Here is a 22,030-nt window from a genome sequence, read left to right as displayed (position 1 = left end):
TGAAAGATCCTCCTTGCAGTTTCTGACACCCTATGTTCACTCTGCTAACGGTCTCATTTCCTCTATGATTTAGGAGTAACTGTACCCTTTTTGCCCTTATCATATCTCATTCTGGTCCTTATCTATTTCCTCTTCCTGGCATGTACCTCTCCTTTTCTAATTTTCAAGCCTCCTTACTCCATTGCAACTTCCCAACTGTCTCAACACCTGGTTAGTCAGTATTTATACCCTGTTGGAGATAATTTCATCTGTTATACATTTTGCAGTTAGTGCACTGTGAAAATATATTTTTCAAACAACTTTCAAAATAGATGAAGTGTAACAACACAGTAAAATTCCATTCTTTGTTAGCTCTATTTCCCTTAACTGCAAAATATAATAGGAGTCTTGCTCCCAAGACAGCTTTCTAATCTTTCTTGGCTTATGTTAACTGTTAATAATTGGGATTGCTATACATAATAATGGGGCAGCCATTCCCGGGCTGACAAATATAAGAGAAGGAGTTCATGTGGCACATCCCGGGCCTACTCAGCATGTATTTCCAATATTATCATCTCCTGTCTCATGTGATCCTGAAATAGTCCCTGGGAATAGTGATCAACTGATCTTTTTTGCCAAGGCACCATCAGGGCATGATGAGGCTGTAGTGACTGGAACATCTTGCCTTTCACCATGAACTTGCTGTACTGTAGTCACCTGTTCCTGGTCCTGATTCTGGGGACAGAGCAGGGACAGATATGGGGGTGACAGTCTACTCCTTAAATGTGCAGAAGAGGCCACCTCAAAATAATATTGCTATCTCCAACTGGCCTACATGCTTCATATGCCATAGTCTTAGAAAGCTGCAATGCAGTAAGTGGCCCACACTTTTTGAAAACATCTGATCCATATGCTGGGCCAAGTTAATACCCTCTCTACCCACTAGACCATGGTATATCCTGGGTCAAGATCAAAATTCCCAAGTCATGGGGCCTAGCTAGGAATGGCTGTTGACTTTCCTGGGAGCTGAAAGGTGAAAGAAAGTCGTCATCCAAGAAAGATGAGGCCCACTCCTTGGGTGAAAGGGAAGCATGACAGGGTGCTGGAAACATTAAGGCAATTAGGTCCAGGAATCTGGATAGCATTAGGACAAATGCATCTCCAATAGCTAGAAGGACATCCACCCTAGAGATACAAGCCATGATCTGGGGTGACAAGATCTATAAATATATTAGAAGCAAGAGGAAGACAGAGGACAGGGTAGGCCCATAGCTCAGTGAGGAGGGAGAAACAGTAACAGGAATCTTGGAAATGGCAGAGATTCTTAATGACTTCTTTGTTTCAGTCTTCACCGAGAAATCTGATGAAGGAATACCTAACATAGCGAATGCTAGTGGATAGGTTTAGAAGATAAAATAAAAAAAGAACAACTTAAAAATCACTTAGAAAAGTTAGATGTCTGCAAGTCACCAGGGCCTGATGAAATGCATCCTAGAAAACTAAAGGAGCTGAAGAGGAGGTATTTGAGCCTTTAGCTATCATCTTTGGAAAATCATGGAAGACAGAAGAGATTCCAGAAGACTGGAAAAGGGCAAATATAGTGCCCATCTATAAAAAGGGAAATAAGAACAACCCAGGAAAATAAAGTCAGTTTAATGTCTGTGCCAGGAAAGATAATGGAACAAGTAATTAAGGAAATCATCTGCAAACAATTGGAAGATAATAAGGTAATAGGGAACAGCCAGCATCGATTTGTAAAGAACAAATCATGTCAAACCAATCTGATAGCTTTCTTTGATAGGATAACAAGTCTTCTGGATAAGGGAGAAGCGGTGGAAGTGGTATACCTAGACTTTAGTAAGGCATTTGATATGGTCTCACATGATATTCTTATCAATAAACTAGGCAAATACAACTTAGATGGGGCTACTATAAGGTGGGTGCATAACTGGCTGGATAACCATTCTCAGAGTAGTTGTTAATGGTTCACAATCCTGCTGGAAAGGTATAACAAGTGAGGTTCTACAGGGGTCTATTTTGGGACCGGTTCTGTTCAATATCTTCATCAACTATTTAGATAGGGTATGTTTACACTACAAAGTTAGTTCGAACTAACGGACGTTAGTTCGAACTAACTTTAATAGGCGCTACACTAGCGCTCCGCTAGTTTGAATTTGAATCGAACTAGCGGAGCGCTTAGTTCAAACTAGGAAAACCTCATTTTACGAGGATTAAGCCTAGTTCGAACTAGCTAGTTCGAATTAAGGGGTGTGTAGCCCCTTAATTCGAACTAGTGGGAGGCTAGCCCTCCCCAGGTTTCCCTGGTGGCCACTCTGGCCAACACCAGGGAAACTCTATGCCCCCTTCCCAGCCCCGGACCCCTTAAAGGGGCACGGGCTGGCTACGGTGCCCGTGCCAGGTGCAAGCCTGCCAGCACTCAGCCAGCAGACCCTGCACCTGGCACGGCTCGAGCCACCCACCCGATGTCCCCCAGCCCACCCCCTCTTCCCGGGACCAGGCTGGCGGCTCCCGGGAGCTTGCCCTGGACCGCAAGAGGCGGGCAACTTCCTGGGCTAGTGCGGACATCGTGGACCTCGTCCACGATCTCCGCACTAGGCACAGGAAAGTGGCCGTCTAGGGCAGGAGAGCTGCCAGCCTGGCCACCCAGGAGCAGGTGTGCATGAAAATCAAGGGGGTCCACTGAGACCCCCGACCCTGAGCCCTGAGCTTACAATGGCCGTCCTGGGTCAGACCAAAGGTCCATCTAGCCCAGTAGCCTGTCTGCCGACAGCGGCCAACACTAGGAACACTGGAGGGGATGGACCGAAGACAGTGACCAAGCCATTTGTCTTGTGCCATCCCTCTCCAGCCTTCCACAAACTTTGGGCAGGGACACCATTCCTACCCCCTGGCTAAGACTACTCCATGGACCCAACCTCCATGACTTGATCTCACTTCCCTTTAAACTCTGTTCTAGTTCCAGCCTTCACAGCCTCCTGCAGCAAGGAGTTCCGCAGGTTAACTATTTGCTTTGTGAACAACGACTTTCTCTTACTAGTTTGAAGCCTACTACCCATTCCTTTCCTTTGGTGTCCTCTAGTCCTACTTTTTGGGAACTCATGAAGAACTTTTCTGAATGCACCCTCTCCACCCAACCCCTGCTTTTAGAGACCTCTATTCTGTCCCCGCTCCATCTCCTCTTTTCTAAGCTGAACAGTCCCAGTCTCTGTAGCCTCTCTTCATCTGGGACCTGTTCCCAACCCCTGATCATGTTAGTTGCCCTCCCCTCTCCCAGCCTTTCTCTTCCCCTCTACCACCTCCTTTTCCCAGTCTCCCCCAGTTTTGTTCAATAAAGACAGAGTCAATGTTGGAAGAAACGTTATCTTTATTTTGTACATCAATAAGAAGGGGGGCTAGGGAAGGGTAAGTGGAAGGAGGTGAGGGAGGAATGGGGTACGAGCCCCTGATGGGGAGGACTGGGCTGGCTCTGCGGGCTTCTGGGGGTGGAAGCTCTCCTGCAGCCCCCCCAATTGCCCCCTCTCCTCAGATGGCAGCCTGCGGCAAGTGCAGCCGGGCTGATGGCCGAGTGGTGTGATGTGCCCAGTGTGGGTACTCCAGGCACTCCAAGCCAGAACTTCTTTGCAAGCGGGGCACCCCTTAGAACTGTGTGTCCGGGGTGGGGGTCGGGACCCTTTAAGCGCAGCCCTCGGCTAGCCTGAGACAGCATCTCCATGCTCTAAGTCCTCCTCTTATGCCCTGCCGGCACTGCTTCCGGCCATCCTTAAGCCCTGTTCAGAGTCCACTCAATGTGGACTTGCTAGTTCGAATTAGCAAAACGCTAATTCGAACTAGTTTTTAGTTCTAGATGCGTTAGTTCGAATTAGCTTAGTTCGAATTAACTAATTCGAACTAAGTTAGTTCGAACTAGCGCTGTAGTGTAGACATACCCATATTGGCATAGAAAGTATGCTTATTAAGTTTGCAGATGATACCAAGCTGGGAGGGGTTCCAAGTGCTTTGGAAGATAGGGTCATAATTCAAAGTGATTTGGACAAATTGGAGAAATGATCTGAGGTAAACAGGATGAAGTGTAATAAGGACGAATGCAAAGTGCTCCACTTAGGAAGGAACAATCAATTTCACACATACAGAATGGGAAGCGACTGTCTAGGAAGGAGTACAGTAGAAAGGGATCTAGGGGTTAGAATGTACCAGAAGCTAAATGTGAGTCACAGTTTGACGCTGTTGCAAAATAAGCAAACATGATTCTAGGATGCATTAACATGTGTGTTGTATGCAAGACACGAGAAGTCATTCTTCAGCTCTACTCTGCGCTGATTAGGCCTCAGTTGGAGTATTGTGTCCAGTTCTGTGCACCACATTTCAAGAAAGATGTGGAGAAATTGGAGAGGGTCCAGAGAAGAGTAACAAGAATGATTAAAGGTCTAGAGAACATAACCTATGAAGGAAGACTGAAAGAATTGGGCTTGTTTAGTTTGGAAAAGAGAAGATTGAGAGGGAACAAGATAGAAGTTTTCATGTATCTAAAAGGGTGTCACAAGGAGGAGGGAGAAAAATTGTTCTTCCTGGCATCTGAGAATAGAACAAGAAGCAATGGGCCTAAACTGCAGCAAGGGAGTTTTAGGTTGGTGTTAAAGGACACCATTTGGGATCTGGGTTTGTTTTAGCTTCCGTCGCTAACGTTGCTCCTCTCCAGAAATAGAAGCCCGACAAGCAATGGTGAGATAGGGGGACCCGGGCCCTCCCTCACTCCCGGCGCAGGGCCCTAAGGCAGGGATAGCTATCTCCCTTGCCTGACTGACAAGGGAGTTGCCCCTAAACATGTCAGTCCGCGGGCTACACGACACCGCCTGGGCCACTTCCTACCTGCCTCCTCTGCATACCTCCATTCCCGCCTGGAGCTCCAGCCGGTGCTTCCCCCACTCTAGGACAGTGGGCACCCTTTTAGAACGTCCCGCCTCACATTCACGTCTGCCGCGGGGCTCCTGCGAGTTGGCGATGATGTCTCCATTGCACTGGTGGGCGATGTCATGAGCTGGAGGTGTGATCAGCTATTAGAAGTGGGCCTCATCCTCCTTAATTGGATCCACCTCATCATCTCCAGCCTGATTCTGGCCTGCATATTTACACCTGCCTCTGGAAATTTCCACTACATGCATCTGACGAAGTGGGTCTTTGCCCACGAAAGCTTATGCTCCTACACTTCAGTTAGTCTATAAGGTGCCACGGGACTCCTCGCCGCTTTTGCAGATTCAGACTAACACAGCTACCCCTCTGATACTTGACTTCATGGGGTGGTTCTCCTCATTCAGTCTCGTTTCCTGTGGCTCACGGGGCCCCAATCTAGTGCGGGGTTGCTTCACTCCTTCACACTTGGACATTAGGAAAAAGTTCCTAACTGTCGGGGTGGTTAAACACTGGAATAAATTGCCCAGGGAGGTTGTGGAAGCCTATCTCTGGAGATATTTAAGAGTAGGTTAGATAAATGTCTATCAAGGATGGTCTAGACAGTACTGGGTCCTGCCATGAGGGCAGGGGACTAGACTCGATGACCTCTCAAGGTCCCTTCCAGTCCTACTATTCTATTATTCTAAGAGCCCCTATGGGTAGGTATGGTAGTAAACATGCAAGTATTTGTGCTGAAGAACTCAGGACAGCAAATACTATTGTAAGGCTTCTGCCAGGTCCTGTAGCAGCTGGTGATCATTTCAACTGTCTTGGTTACCGAAGAGGTGAACACAGACCCAACAATTGGCTCCAGAGCGTGGTGATGCAAAGGAGCCTGGAGACTCCAGTTGCTTCCATTGTCACAGTAGCAACAGCTGCAGCCGGAGCTCCAGGATCCTTTGAATCGCTTCACATGACTCCGGGGACTGGAGAGCTGGAGTTCCCCACACACACCTTGATTCGGGATCCACAGTCGCTGTCGGCCCTGCTGACTTTGGGTAAGACCTTTGTACAGCTGGGTCCACTCAATTGGAACCAGCTCCAGTGCTCAAGGAACATTTCCTAAGATTTAAGGCATCATTAATGTCCAACAGCATGATAATTTTATGTAGCCTCAGAGTCAGGACAGCAGAGGGCAGTAACCTCTTTTTCTCCTTGGAAGACTTTCACTCTGAGTCCTACCTGCCTCTATGCATTCCTTGACAGGAAACTAGCCTGAGCAATCCCTCAGCCAGTTTCAAAGTCAATGCAGGGACAGATTTTGACAGCCTATGGACACCTGGAATGAAGGATCAGAGTCTGTATCAAATCAACTGCTTCGTTAAAAAAAAGCCTTCAGGCAGATCGCCTTCCTAGGTCACTTCAAAGAGGAACTACAGATTTCACAGCATTCTGGAGCTTGTTCCTCATCAAGGCAAAACATATATTTCACGTGTCCACAGTTCAGAGTCACATTTGCCTTGTGGGACAGGCAGTTCTTGAAGCCTGGGTATCTTCTATGTGCCGTCATGGCAGCCAGCACCACCAGTAACCATGGTGACCCAGTGACCCTGGGGAAAGAGAGCCACTTCTCCCTATGGTGTCTTCTAGAGCTTCCCTACCTTAACTAAACCAGTACTGCTACCTAATTACAAATACTTAAGTAGAGGTTGATCCAGAAAAAGTTGCTGTGATACATACCACATGTGATAAAAAAGGAACTGGGTTGTGGCAGTGCAGCTCCAGCCTTTAAACTCTCATTGGTATGTACAAGGAGACAGCAGATGCATGCACTGTCCCAGTATATACTGCTGACTAGAAAATTCTCTGATGTGTGAGCACTGGATATACACTTAAGAACAGTGGAACATGTATACAGATTAGCACTCCAAGAACTAAACTTACTTCGTGACTAGTACAAATATTTCCTACTTAAAAAGGGAATATAATTTATTGTAACTGCTTAACAAGTAGGAGTTGCTGTTAAGAAATAATATATATGCTTTTGGAATACAAAAGATGCAAATTGAAATGTGAGGGTATGTCTACACTACAGCACTAATTCAAACTAACTTAATTCGAATTAGTTAATTCGAACTAGGCTAATTCGAACTAGTGCATCTAGACCTAAAAATTAGTTCGAATTAGCGTTTTGCTAATTCGAACTAGCATGTCCACATTGAGTGGACCCTGAACCGGGGTTAAGGATGGTCGGAAGCAGTGCCGACAGGGCATCAGATTAGGACTTAGAGCGTGGAGCTGCTGTCTCAGGCTAGTCGAGGGCTGTGCTTAAAGGGACCCGACCCCCACCCCAGACAGACAGTTCTCAGGGGTTCCCTGCTCGCTTGTCTAACTCGATGAGGGACAGCAAAGCAGTCCTGGTTTGGAGTGTCCTGAGTGCCCACACTCGGCACATCACAGCACTCGGCCATCAGACCGGCTGCACTTGCCGCAGGCTGCCATCCGGGGAGAGGGGGCAATTGGGGAGCTGCAGGAGAGCTTTCAGCCTGAGAAGCCCGCAGAGCCACCCCAGTCCTCCCCATCGGGGGCTCGTACCCCATTCCTCCCTCACCTCCTTCCACTTACCCCTCCCTAGCCCCCCTTCCTGATGTACAAAATAAAGGACATGTGTGTTCAAAAATAGAAACTCTCTTTATTGAACAAAACTTGGGGAGACTGGGAAAAGGAAGTGGGAGAGGGGAAGAGAGAGGGTGGGAGAGGGGAGGGCAACTAATATGATCAGGGGTTTGGAACAGATCCCATATGAAGAGAGGTTAAAGAGACTGGGACTTCTCAGCTTAGAAAAGAGGAGACTGAGGGGGGATATGATAGAGGTCTATAAAAGCACGCGTGGTATGGAGAGGGTGCATAAAGAAAAGTTCTTCATTAGTTCCCATAATAGAAGGACTAGAGGACACCAAAGGAAAGGAATGGGTAGCAGGCTTCAAACTAATAACAGAAAGTTCTTCTTCACAAAGAAAATAGTCAACCTGTGGAACTCCTTGCTGCAGGAGGCTGTGAAGGCTAGAACTATAACAGAGTTTAAAGAGAAGTTAGATAAAATCATGGAGGTTGGGTCCATGGAGTGCTATTAGCCAGGGTCCATGGAGTGCTATTAGCCAGGGCTATGGTGTCCCTGGCCTCTGTTTGTGGAGGGCTGGAGATGGATGGCACGAGACAAATGGCTTGATCATTGTCTTCGGTCCATCCCCTCCAGAGTACCTAGTGTTGGCCGCTGTCGGCAAACAGGCTACTGGACTAGATGGACCTTTGGTCTGACCCAGTACGGCCATTCTAAGCTCAGGGCTCAGGGTCGGGGGTCTCACTGCACCACCTTGATTTTCATGCAAACCTGCTCCTGGGTGGCCAGGCTGGCAGCTATCCTGCCCTAGACGGCCACTTTCCTGTGCCTAGTGCAGAGGTTGTGGATGAGGTCCACGATGTCTGCACTAGACCAGGTGGGTGCCTGCCTCTTGCGGACCTGGGCAGGCTCCCGGGAGCCGCCAGCCTGGTCCTGGGAAGAGGAGGAGGGCTGGGTGGCAGCGGGTGGCTGGCTATAGCCGTGCCAGGTACAGGGTCTGCTGGCTGGGTGCTGGCAGGCTTGCACCTGGCATGGGCACCGTAGCCAGCCCGTGCCCCTTTAAGGGCTCCGGGGCCGGGAGGGGTCAGAAGAGTTTCTCTGGTGGTGCCCAGAGTGGCCACCAGGGAAAGCTGGGGAGGGCTAGCCTCCCACTAGTTCAAATTAAGTGGCTACACAGCCCTTAATTCGAACTAGTTAATTCGAACTAGGCGTTAGTCCTCGTGGAATGAGGTTTACCTAGTTCGGATTAAGCGCTCCTCTAGGTCGATTTAAGTTCGAACTAGCAGTTTGCTAGTGTAGCGCCTATCAAAGTTAATTCGAACTAATGTCTGTTAATTCGAATTAACTTTGTAGTGTAGACATAGCCTGAGAGAGAAAAAACAGCCACGAACATAAAAAATATGCTCATAAACCAGATAGTTATAATTTCAACAAGTACAGAACGACCATATTAGCATAAAAATGCACCATATCCCATTGTTCAACAATAGATTTAGGAGCAGGGAACAGGGTGGGGGGAAGCGAGAAGTGGATTGAAAGCGAAATCACAGATGTTGAAGTATATGGCGGAGAGGACAAAAAAATCATCATGTTATTGCCATCATTACAAAGCAATCTTTGATTGGACTGCCTAAAGTAGAAATGCCCTGCAGCAGCTCCCAGCATTTGAAGGTCTACATTGTTTCTACTTGATAGCAGTCTGTTTGCAAGATTACAATACTAGCTAGTTAGCCTGCAAGAAAACATTTTGGTTAAAAAACTTCCAAAATAAACCAAAAATCCCAAAAGGGAAGCAGATAGTGTGTGCAGAATCTGAGTTCCCTATGCACCTCCTTTCTAGCAACTGAGGCTCTGGCCTTGCCAAAAGAGGATTTTCCTGTACAGGCAGTCCCCGGGTTACGTACAAGATAGGGACTGTAGGTTTGTTCTTAAGTTGAATTTGTACGTAAGTCAGAACTGGCGTCCAGATTCAGCCACTGCTGAAACCGACCAGCAGCTGACTACAGGAAGCCCGAGGCAGAGTTTCTCTGCCCCGATCTTCCTGGAATCAGCCACTGATCAGTTTCAACAGCAGCTGAATCTGGATGCCTGGGACAGAGCAGCTGGGGCGCTGCCGGGTAGGTTAGGGGACCAACCCGGCAGCACCCCAGCTGCTCTACCCCAGGTGTCCCAAGTCAGCTGCTGCTGAAAATGATCAGCGGCTGATTCCAGGAAGCCCGGGGAAGAGCAACTCTGCCTCGGGCTTCCTGTAGTCAGCCGCTGGTCAGTTTCAGCAGCGGCTAAATCAGGACGCCTGGGGCAGAGAAGCTGGGGTGCTGCCGGGTTGGTCCAGTAGCGCCGAGGAGCGGCGCTGCGGGACCAACCGGCAGCACCCCAGCTGCTCTACCTCAGGCGTCCACGAGAAAACCTAGTCTGCTGGGGAAGGGGGGGCCCACTAGCTGCGCCCCCGCCCCCCAGGAGACCAGTGAGACGCGGGCGGCGGGACCGAGCCGCAATTGCAGCCCCACAATTATCCTGCACTCTGTTTTTTTTGCTTAACAAAAAATTTTAGCCCGCATTGAGGTTTTGTTTTGGTTTTTGCTTGACCAAAATACCGCATGTCCGGTATTTTGGGGGGGGACCATCTGGCAACCCTAGCCTCAGCAGAAGGGGCAGGGCTGGAAATCCTATGGCCTCTGTTATACAAGACATCAGATTAGAGGATCACAATAATCTTTTTAGGCTATGCAATCTTTTAAACTATTGACTGCAGGGTAACTATTTCTCTCTTTTTCCCTCCCCTGTGTCAATGAGCTTTGCGGCAACTCTGCACTTACATTGTAAAACTGGATTCTTCAAAACAAGCTAAGGCCAAATCCTCACAAGACTGATATATCAATTGAGAATGAGAGAAGAACATTGACTTAAGTCTTCTTAACTTAGCTGAAGAGTCACATCAGAGACTCCTCTAGTTCAGAATCTTAGTATGCCATTAGAAGACTAGCTATGACCGTAGGAGATGGGTTTTTTAGTCTTAAAAATGTAACCGCCATGTTAAGGCCTGTAATGAAATCTCCCCATCCATATTGTACAGCAGGAAGAAAAAAACCAATTAGAGACATAATCACACCTGTGGTGTAACTCACAGATTGCCTCCTGGCCAGAGAGGGCTGAGCTACATGATGGTCCATTAGATCTCTCAGCCTCACAAGCAGAAAAGCAAGACTCTAATGTAGGGGAAAACCCAGAAGTTTGGGGCTGGCTATGGCTAGAGAGGAGAGTCACAGAGACAGAGCTAACTCCTGAGGGTGGGCTCCCAGAAGAAGGGTCTATCATTCCAGAAGAACAACAGGCAAAAGAAGGGACTCACAGGGAGCAAGATGTGTCCTATTCCAGACTAACAATTCAGTATAACAGTGAGATAAAAATCTGTTTTTCCAATAACATTTTCTTTTCAGGCTATGAATCCCAAGAATATTGACACGCCTCACTTCAGAAATGCCAGTTTTACATTATCAGCCTAGGTTTCAAGGATATTTCACAATTCATACACAGTGAAGCATTTTTCATTTTGGTTTCCAAACTGCTTTTCTTAAAAACCAAAACCCCACACTTTTCATTTTAAAAGGAAGAATTGTTTAAAGGCATATCCTTCCTTCCAAATAAGACATTCACATTTGGAATTGAACTTCTAACCAGGATCACTTTATAAACTAGTTTTATAGATGTTTCAAGTTATATATGAGTGCATCTTGGGATAATAAGCCAACTCTATTAACGTATATAGGGCAATTCCTACGTGAAATGAACTTTCATTTCAGCCAATGTGGCTAAAAAAGCATAACTTTGATTTGAAAAGTACATATAAATCTGAGCAAGTTGCCTTCGGTCCAATAATTGTTCTTTAATTTGAAGCATCAAAACATAGACTGAGCATCCTTATCGGTGTCAGAGCCAGAAGAATTCAAGTCCACAATAATGCTGTAATTATCACAAGAACTGATAGTAATAAAACATAAATGATGCTCTGGTGTGCCCAATTGCTAGTTTTAAAAAATCTGTATTTTAGCTCAAAGAATAGAATATCAAGAAACATTACTTGGGAAGCATGAATAACTTTCAAGTCTACTTTACTCAGAGTACAAAAGCATTCTGACTTCTTGTTCAGAGAGATTTTCACAGGCCTTTTCATTTTAAATTCCTTTAGTATCAACATTTCAAATGTTGTGAATAAAACCAGCTGAATTTATCTTCTTATGTAACCTGCTTCTCATTGCAAATTAAAAGCATTATAGATGTGCATTAATGTGCTATATAATTTGAATTTAGTTTACAAGTGTAAATTGATAGGTCATAGTTTAGGATCAGGGAGGAACTACAGTAAAACTCCAATAGTCCGGCATCCCATTGTTCAGCACTCCCGATACTCAGGCATCAAAATGCCAAGCGCTCCTGACCAGCTGATTAAAAAGCCTGCCACTCAGCACACATGCTGGCTGTAACCAGATGGAGCATAAGGTTGGGGGAAGCGGGATCGTGTTACAGTATGGAGAAGAGCATTTTGCTTCAAAGAAGGGAAAAAGGGAGGGGGAGGAAGATCAGGTTACAGCACGGAGACACCGTGAAGAGGAAAGGGGAGGAAAGGGGGAGGGAGATTGTGTCCTGGCCAGCTGTTAAGCCGCACAGCTGTACCGGACCTCCCGATTCTCCGGCAAATCTGATAATCCGGCACCACCTAGGTCCAAAAGGTGCCGGATTATCGGAAGTCTACTGTAGTCTGTTTTCCTTGCAGCAGAGTTATGCTCTGTCAGCAATCAAGAGGAAACACCAAAATATGCATGGAATGTTTTGGGTTCATTGTGTCCAAATGCTTCATAGTGTCTCAGATTATCCAGATTTCAAATTTGATAAAATCACCCCAAGTTCTTAACCAAAAATGTTTTAATCTAAGACACCAAACACAGCATAATGAAGCAGTAGCACTGACTATGAGATTTATGAAGGTGAGATCAGTGGTCCCTGTAAGTTGGGCACTTGTGTGGCCACTCAGGAAAGATTCAAATGTTGCCCAGCTGATTAGAAGAGTGCCCACAGCTAAGTTATTTGTTTCTACTTGTGGTGCATGTTCACACATGCCTCAATGCATATAAAAATTTTATTCCGCTCATGGATGGAAAAGGTTTGCACATGGATGAAAATGATTAGAGAGAACACTGGATAAGAGTCAAGTTATCCATAAATTCCTAGGATCTGCACTCACTCTCTCTGTCTCTCTCTCTCTTTCTAATGTAAGAAGGAAGCTTCATAAAGTTCCTCTCTCCAAGTTCTCAGTCTTCGTTACACTGATTTTTCAGTTGGGTGATACAATAAGGAGAAATAACCTGACAGAACGTTCTAAGGAGATATTAGAGTGGTGGGGTTTTTTTTTTTCAAATGACGGGTATTGCCATCATGTCAAAAACAAAATTAGTTCCTCAGCTTTAGAGTTGCTATTTAATATTACATAACATGACAAGTTTCACAGAATATATTACTATCAAGTTCATTGTAATATACTGTAAACATTACCCTTTTAATGACCTGAAAAAAATCAGGAAAAGCATTTTATTCAATAGGAAACATAACAGGAAAATAATAAAAAAATAACTTTAGCATATCTACCTATACAAAAGCTTACTTGAGAAAAGTGAGCATTGTAGAATGCTGCCAGTGGAGCTGGACCACTCTTTCAATAGGATCAGCAGGCAATGACTGGCTCGAAGTAATTCCTGGTAGCAATTGTCCACTCAGATGGAGTAGCATGTCATAAACAGTCTTTGTATCTTTGCCAAGGTTTTGTTTAAAAACTTTTTCATCAGGTGAAGCCATCTGGATTTTACACACATCACTAAATAGTGGGAAAAAACTTGACGTTATCATTTTAAAGATATTAAAATAGGCTTGCACTAAACATATCTATTGAACCATTAACTGTGAAGAATTCCTTAATAAACCATTATGTAAAGTCCTGGGGAATGGATTGTGAGCAATACAGTACTTCTTGATTTCTATACAGATGTTATGAGAGCACAGGATTTTTAATTGGTTAGACTATTTAATAAATAATTTAATAAATAGAGTCTGAGGTAGTCACCATTATATTTCAAGTATAATTCAAAGCTTTCATTTTCACCGTATATAAAAGCCAGTACATTTGGGAATCAATCAAATGATAGAATGCCTCTTTCTTTCAGTGCTATCAAATAGCTATGACTAACTCAGGTGATTCACCTAACTGCTGATAGATATCATATTCAAAGGGCTGCTGACAAGGCTCTATTTACTAGAATGTACTTCCCCATCAATCCATTTGTTGACCCTTTGGGCTGGTGGAAAGGAAGAACACTTAATTTACATGCCTTGGTCTTGATAAAGTTGTTACTGTAAGAAACTGGGTTCACTCTGGGATAAAACTCAATTTACAGTAAGCATTGTATATGGTTTTAGAGCTCTATGTGCTCTCGGAGCCTCTTGTTTGGGAACATTTTATAAACAGAAAAAAACAAACAAAAAAGAAAATGTGGATCTTTTTGTTTTACAATTGATAAAGAATTTTAATACATTACTAATGAAAATATCTTTGGATTTCTCCATTTAATTAGTCAGTTGCATATTCAAAATAACTTGCCATCCAAAAATATCTCTAATGATGGAACAAACATTGATACAATGCAACATTTTCCTAGGAAACATTTGAGAAACAAAATACTATTACCGTCTTAGTGAGTGAGGAATAGAAATAGGATTAGGTCCCTTAGACCAACCGAAGAGAGTGAACCAGTTCTGAACTGCAGTTATCACTTTCTGGAAGATGTATTCCCCTCTGTCTTCATGAGGAAAAAGCAATTGTTGAAATGTATTTTCTCTCTCATGACTTTGGCTGTCAGCTTCATTCTTCTTCACACTTACATTTTCAAGAATATTTTCCCATCCTGAATAATACAAAAAGTAGTCCAAAATTTCATTATGCCATTTCCCAGGACAAAAACAGCATTTTAAAAATACTCATCTTATTCAGACAGCAAAGAAATAAAATATAGGAACCATATGAACTGTTATTTACTTTGATTATTCCTAACAAATCACAAGATATAATTTTGGAAATAGCAAATCTTGCATTTCTAATCCTATCTTTATTTAGAAAAGAAGAAAAAAGTAAATACTGACCATTCAAACTTGTAATATAAAATCATAGGCAATAATCCTGTCAAAATATTCTTACATGTAGAATAGTGATAGAAATGTAGCCGTGTTAGTCTGGTGTAGCTGAAACAAAAAACAGGACTATGTAGCACTTTAAAGACTAACAAGATGGTTTAACAGGTGATGAGCTTTCGTGGGCCAGACCAACTTCCTCAGATCAAATAGTGGAAGAAAATTGTCACAACCATATATACCAAAGGATACAATTAAAAAAATTAACACATATGAAAAGGACAAATCAAATTCCAGAACAGAAGGGGAACGAGGGAGTGGGGAAGTAAATGTCTGTGAGCTAATGATATTAGAAGTGATAATTGGGGAAGCTGCTATCTTTGTAATGGGTAAGATAATTAGCGTCTTTATTCAAACTTGAGTGTAAAGTGTCGAATTGAAGCATGAATGACAGTTCAGAGGATTCTCTTTCAAGTGTAGTCTTAAAAGGCCTTTGAAGCAGGATACAGGTAATCAAGTCGTTGAGACAATGTCCTTTCTGGTTGAAATGGCAAGAAACTGTTTTTTCTTTGTGATCCTGTCTGATATCTGTTTTGTGGGCATTGATCCTTTGGCGAAGTGTCTGAGACGGTTGTCCAATGTACATAGCAGATGGACACTTTCGGCACACGATTGCATAAATTATATTTCTGGATGCGCAGGAATATGTGTTCTTGATCTTATAACTCACTTGGTTAGGTCCAATCATGGTATCAGCAGAGTGAATATGTAGACAAAGCTGGCAACAGGGTTTGTTGCCAGGGAAGGTACCAGGGTTGGTATTAGTGTGGTATGTCCTGTGGTTGTTGGTAAGAATCATCTTGAGGTTAGGTGGTTGTCTTTAGGAGACTATGGGTCTGTCTCCCAGATCCTCTCAGAGTTTAGTATCCTGTTCCAGTATAGACTGTAGTTTATTGATAATATGTTGGACAGGTTTAAGTTGGGGGCTGTAGGTGATGACAAGTGGTGTTCTATTGTTAGTTTTCTTGGGTCTGTCTTGAAGTAGTTGGTTTCTAGATATTCGTCTGGCTTTTTCAGTCTCCTATAGACAACCACCTAACCTCAAGATGATTCTTACCAACAACCACAGGACATACCACACTAATACCAACCCTGGTACCTTCCCTTGCAACAAACCCTGTTGCCAAAACAGATATCAGACAGGATCACAAAGAAAAAACAGTTTCTTGCTATTTCCACCAGAAAGGACATTGTCTCAACGACTTGATTACCTGCATCCTGCTTCAAAGGCCTTTTAAGACTTCACTTGAAAGAGAATCCTCTGAACTGTCATTCATGCTTAAATTCGACACTTTACACTCAAGTTTAAATAAAGGCGCTAATTATCTTACCCGTTACAAAGATAGCTTCCCCAGTTATCACCTCTAATATCATTAGCTCACAGACATTTACTTCCCCACTCCCTCGTTCCCCTTCTGTTCTGGAATTTGATTTGTCCTTTTCATATGTGTTCATTTTTTTAATTGTATCCTTTGGTATATATAGTTGTGACAATTTTCTTCCACTATTTGATCTGAGGAAGTGGGTCTGGCCCACGAAAGCTCATCACCTATTAAACCATCTTGTTAGTCTTTAAAGTGCTACATAGTCCTGTTTTTTATTCTTAGATGTGGTTCCAATAAGGACTGATTACCAAGTTTGTCCAGTTAAGTTCCATACCTCAGTGATGTAGAAATGCACAACTTGGCTAAGTCACCTTTGCCTAAATTACTGGATACTGTATAAGCCTCTGACAGTACAAACAAGCCTTTTCCAATATCAATTTAATGTGTATTATCATTGCCCCCACCTCCCAAAAAACTTGATATGGTTAAATCCTAATCTTCATATTATTACTATCATGCCTAAACGATAGAAAATTATGAAATACGATGTTAATGATTAGAATTTTGTCAAATCAAGCAGTCTGATGTTAGAAAAATATATTGCTCATGCAGTCTTACTTTGGCCCCCTTGTGCATATATACTGTGACAGAGCCTTCAACTATATGCAGGAATGTGTAGAGCAAGTGACTTGCTCAGCACCATATAAGGATGCTGTGGTACAAGCAGGGATAGAATGCAAGTCTCCAATACCTTAGCCATGAAACCATTCTCTCTCTTCCTACAAACCCTCTCCTCTTTCACTACATAGCTTCCAACTTCTGCAACAATGAGGCAGAGTTTCTATTAATAGCAGATTCCTTCGCTACTGTGACTGAGGAACCTCTTTGTTCTCTCTGGCAAAGGGCACAGGGGGCACAGAGTTTTACAGCAATCTGCTGGGTCTGTTATATGCACAATAATTCACCAAGGGGTGACATATACGATCTCTACCAAGAGTAAATAGCTCACTGGTCACCATAATTACTGTTAAGGTATGCACAGATAATATTTAAGAAGTTATGTATCTATAATGACATTAAGTTATTGACATTAAAGCAGATCATCAGAAGATTCTATTTAGAGAAGGGGTGTCAAACACTAATCTGTGTCTGCTCATTGTGTATCATATGTCTCATGATGCATTTCTGATACCCCAGGGGTGGCAAAGAAACATACAGTATGCTTTAAGTAAGGGACAAGCTAGTAGCAAGTTTTGTCTCATGAAAAAAAAATGGATTTCAGCCAGGCATGGCTGAAAATGCTGGTAGGTCTTTGGCAAGAGCATATGATTTTATTGAATATGTAAACATTTGTTTCCAACATTTCTACCTATTTTCTATTATTTTAATCTTATATCTTGGTTAAATTCACTTTTGCTTATTTTCACTATAAACAAATCTAATAGTTGTGTGTTAAATAGAGCAGTGGCCTGAAATGAAGCCAGTAAGCTGGAGTGCTCTGGTTCTTTGGGAGTAGCAAACTGTAACTACTGTGAGTATCCAGTGAAACAGGGGCAGGACACTCTAGGAAAATGCTCAGAGGGCTCGAGGATTGGAACATGGCTATCACTAATCTGCACACAGACAGCAGAACCTGCACAGTGTTCATGATGCTTGTAGCATCAGAGAGCTGTCCTCCAGCAGGCAACCAATAAGGCTTCCCCACATTAAGGGCAGGTGGCAGCAAAGTGCCTCGCAACTCTGGGTACCCCCAGAAAGCACCACAACTACAGAGCCCTAATTCATCTCCTATCCTGTGCTTGTGTAAAAACTAGTATAGGATCACATAATTAAACACCATATCCTAATGTATACATATGAAGAGACCAAATTAAAATTACATGGACAAAGTTCATTCTGACATTTTGTAACATGAGAGTGCTTGATTTGTCTACATTTTAATCCTCAACTTTAGATTTCCTGCTCTTTTATGATTTAGTTTACAGAGGAAAGCAATCTTACTTACATTAAATACATTCATTTATGTATTTCCCTAGCATTTTAATACAAAAAATAGTTTACATATGTGCTTTGTAAATAAGAAAGCCTTAACATATTTGTTGCCTTCAATATATATTCTGTTGTAACAGTAGTCTCTGTGGCGCTCCATATTACATCGCTCACTATTAACTGAAAAATAATTAAACTATTCAAACACAACTTTTTACTTGAAATTCAGTGTCCTTTAAAAAAAACACATAACATAAGATTATGACTCAGATGTCTATAATTTCTTACTTCTTTTCAAATGTGAATATTCAGAAAATCATAGACCCCAATTTGGAAGGATCAGACAGATAATCTTAAGAAAAAGAGCTAGAATTTTATAGCTAATTTTCTTGTAATCCTTTCTGAGGAAAGCAAGAAACAACCCGCTGAAAAGAATCAATGTGTCTTACCCCCATTACAAGCCCAAAGGAGCACAGGAAAAGCTTAACTAAACTCTGTGGCTACGTCTACATTGGCACCCCTTTCGGAAAAGGGATGCTAATGTAGCACATTGGAATAGGCAAATCCACAGGGGATTTAAATATTCCCCGCTGCATTTGCATTAACATGGCTGCCGCTTTTTTCCGGCTTGGAGAAAAGCCGGAGAAAAGCGCCAGTCTAGACGTTATTCTCCAGAAAATAAAGCCTTTTCCGGAGGATTTCTTATTCCTCAATGTTGCACTGCCAGGTTCAGCAGAAATGCCGCATGGAGCCCAGGATCAGCTGGGGACTCCCCAGCAGACCACAGGTTCTGCTCCACATTTCTCCAGAGCCCAGGGATAGTTGGGAACTCCCCAGCTGATCCTGGATTCCATGGAAATGCCACACACAGATCAGGATCAGCTGGAGAGTCCCCAGCTGACCCCAGACTCCAGGTGGCACTGCTGCTTTGAAACGCTGAGGTGGTATTCAAAGGGGCGATGTGTGGCGCTGCCCTTTGAAGTATCCTCTCCCTCTTTGCTGCCTCTATGTGATAGTCGACTAGTCTAACATCCTTAGTTCAAGCTCCCCATGGTATGGGGGCAAAAAAAAAAAGGCATGGGACTTGTAAAAATACAATGTTAATGCAACTTTAACTACTGTGAGACTATAATAGATTTTTTTTTGTTTCACTAATGATCTCAGTGTTTCAGTTTCTTAAAACGCATCTTATTATCAGTATTTTTGTCTGCTTAGTTTAAATAATTCATTCTGATTTTCACTGTCAGATATTAACATTCATTGTTTTGTTTTTTAATCTAAACCAGTTTTTATCATTGCTTAGTGTATGAAAAGGGAAGCATTCATGTCAACTATTTGCCCTTTTTAAAACCTTGGGTTAGTTATGTGATGAAGATCTACTTTATTGCAAATTCACTTTTCACTGGAGAGCTCTGTCTGAATTTCTCCTAGACAATGGCAGCATGGCCATTGTCAGACAGGACAAGACTGTGCCACTGTTCCTAGAACAGTCTCACATATTTTAGCGGGATGGCTCCAGTCATATATCACATCTCCCTGTGTGAGTAAGAATGCATAAACTTGCCCAGACTTTGTAACCATTTATTGGCACAGTAGAATCCAACCACAGGTTGTGTGCACCTAGCACAAGGTTAAAACTCAGTGACTGTGGCAGCTAACTTTTGCCCCTTCGGCAACGTAGTCTGGCACAAGGCTGTTATCCTGTAACCAATTAAATATGGGGAGAGGGGCTACCTGTATGAACAAAACTCCTAGACATAATGTGTACTCAGTTTAATCCCAATTCCAATACGTCTTCCCCCTCTGTGTTTATGTCTTCCAGACATTCCAATCTCTGCTTAGATGGGATGAGATAGTTTTGCAGATGTTAGCAGACATAAGTGTAGCCTGCAATGTTGCATGACAATAAGATATTTTTCTTTAAAAAAATTAAACACTGCAGTAGTAAGCAAAAAAACTGTTATAGAAATCTATGTATTTAAACTATTGTACCTGAAGAAGAACTTTCATAGGCTGAATTAGTGTCTTCACACAGGGAACTGAAGGAAGTACTAAGGGACAATGATCCTTGAGAATAATGGGAATCCAAAACAACATTTCCATTGCAGTAGATTATCTCATTGTCATCTATAAAATACAAATGTTGAGCTGACGTTTCATTAAAATGAACAATAAATGACATCTATTTTATGTGCTGTGTGTTAATGGTTCATATACATAGTATCTGCTATTAAATCTTTCTTTTGCACTTCAGTTTATCAGACAACACTTACAGTTTGGCTGATAACTTGGCACTTCTCTAAACAATAACTGAAGACTAATTATGCATACTTTCTCCCCACCCCCAATTTTAATCTGTACATCTCAGGTCTAGGCACCTGCTGAAGAAACCCCGTACGAGCTTTCACAACTCTACATTCTAAGGCTACGTCTACACTACAAGGTTTTTGCACAAAAACCCGCAGAGCGTCCACACCTCAAGTGTGTTTTTGCACAAGAAAATCCACAGTCAATTGGCAGAACAGAGGGCTTTTTGCAGTGTAGGTATACCTCCTTCTATGAGGCATAACTCCTTTTTGCACTACCGCTCTTGCGCAAAAAGGCAAGTGTGGATGCTCAACAGGCAGTTTTGTGCAAAAACTGGCCTCCAGGGAAAAAAATGGTGGCCTCTTGGCCGCTTCAGCCAAGTCAATCGCAACTCTATAGTTCCTGTTTGCTGGCTGCCCTTAAAACCCCAGGCACCCTGCACAAGCCTTGTGGCAGGAAGTTTGCAGGGACCAGCTGCCTTCACTGTACAGCTCTGTTTCTGCCACAAATGGCCTCCCAGCAAGCTCCCCAAGACCCTTCTGGCCCTTCCAGGGAGCAGCCCCAGGGGTCACAGGACCCCCCCCCCCCCCAGGGGGACAAAAAGGCATGCCCCCACCTGAAGTGGCTCTGAAGAAGATCTGAAAGATCTTCTACCACATGGTCGTATCCCTGGCGGAGCAAGGTCACCCTACCCGGAACATGAAGCAATCCAGGCAAAGGTGAAAGAGCTCCATCAGGGGTATGTAAAGGCCAGGGAGTGCAGGGCACGCTCAGGGGCAGGACCCCACACCTGCCCCTACTATAGGGAGCTCCACCACATCCTTGGGGTGGGGAACCCTCTTCTCCCCCCCCCCCCATCATAGCGGACTCTGGGCTGCAGTAGCCCATATTCCAGCACCCAGAACCTGTCCCCGAGCCAGAGAAGATGGAGGGGCAAGTCCAGCCCCCAACAGAGGAGGAGGAGGACCAGGACACTGGGACTGTCACCCTGTCCCTGGACTAAGTCCCTGCCATCCTGGACATCTCCCAGGCCTCCTCGGAGGCCTGGGAGCAATCTTCTGGTACGTTGACACGTGCACACACACACACACATACACGCACACAGGGCGGGGGAGGTGGATGCACAGGGGGCGTGGGGCACAGTATCGCGTGGGCCGCTTGGCCAGCACATGCTGCTGCAGTCTGGGTACATGCTACTACATGCAGTGGGAGGGTGTGGCACACAGCCACAGCAGCCAGCCCTTCAACATATCCAGGAGCCTGCTGACAGCCTCATGTGTGGCCACACAAGTCTTGCCCCTAAGGGAGAGGGGGGCACACCCAGCTGCTAGCAGCCTAGCCACAGGGGCACAGGCACAACCCCACACACACACCCCAGAGTGCTGCACACAGCACACAGTCATGCCTATATGTGTGAGGCAGCAGCCGCTCCCAATGATAGCCCAGCGAGCCACAGCTGTGTGAGCAGACCCAGGGAGGACCAGGCTGCTCACGGCTCCTCTGCCGCCCATTAGGGATCCCCCTGTGGCCACACACTTCCCTTGCCTGCCTAGCCATGGTGTGTGTGTTGGGGGTTGGGGGGACCAGGAAGAGGACAGCATAGTCCTCTGGCCCCTTCGGGGCCTGTGTGATACAGGGCATGCTGTACAGGCCACACATGGCCTTGCAC

The 22,030-nt window shown here is 44.2% G+C and overlaps 1 protein-coding gene across 4 annotated transcripts in view; it reads right to left on the bottom strand.

Moving 5' to 3' along the window:
- The window catches only part of CFAP47 (cilia and flagella associated protein 47), a 665,273-nt gene that overhangs the window by 486,386 nt on the left and 156,857 nt on the right, over positions 1–22,030 (bottom strand). For all 4 annotated transcript variants that reach the window (XM_075913261.1, XM_075913262.1, XM_075913264.1 and 1 more), the window contains exons 28-30: positions 20,047–20,181; positions 14,241–14,457; positions 13,164–13,373 (exon numbers count right to left, since the gene is read on the bottom strand). In XM_075913261.1, the coding sequence (XP_075769376.1) occupies positions 13,164–13,373; positions 14,241–14,457; positions 20,047–20,181 (562 nt within the window). The remainder of the gene's footprint in view (positions 1–13,163; positions 13,374–14,240; positions 14,458–20,046; positions 20,182–22,030) is intronic.

This window comes from Pelodiscus sinensis, chromosome 1 (assembly GCF_049634645.1).
Source record: "Pelodiscus sinensis isolate JC-2024 chromosome 1, ASM4963464v1, whole genome shotgun sequence".
Classification (NCBI taxonomy): Eukaryota; Metazoa; Chordata; order Testudines; family Trionychidae; genus Pelodiscus; species Pelodiscus sinensis.
This window is presented reverse-complemented; position numbering and strand designations above follow the sequence as displayed.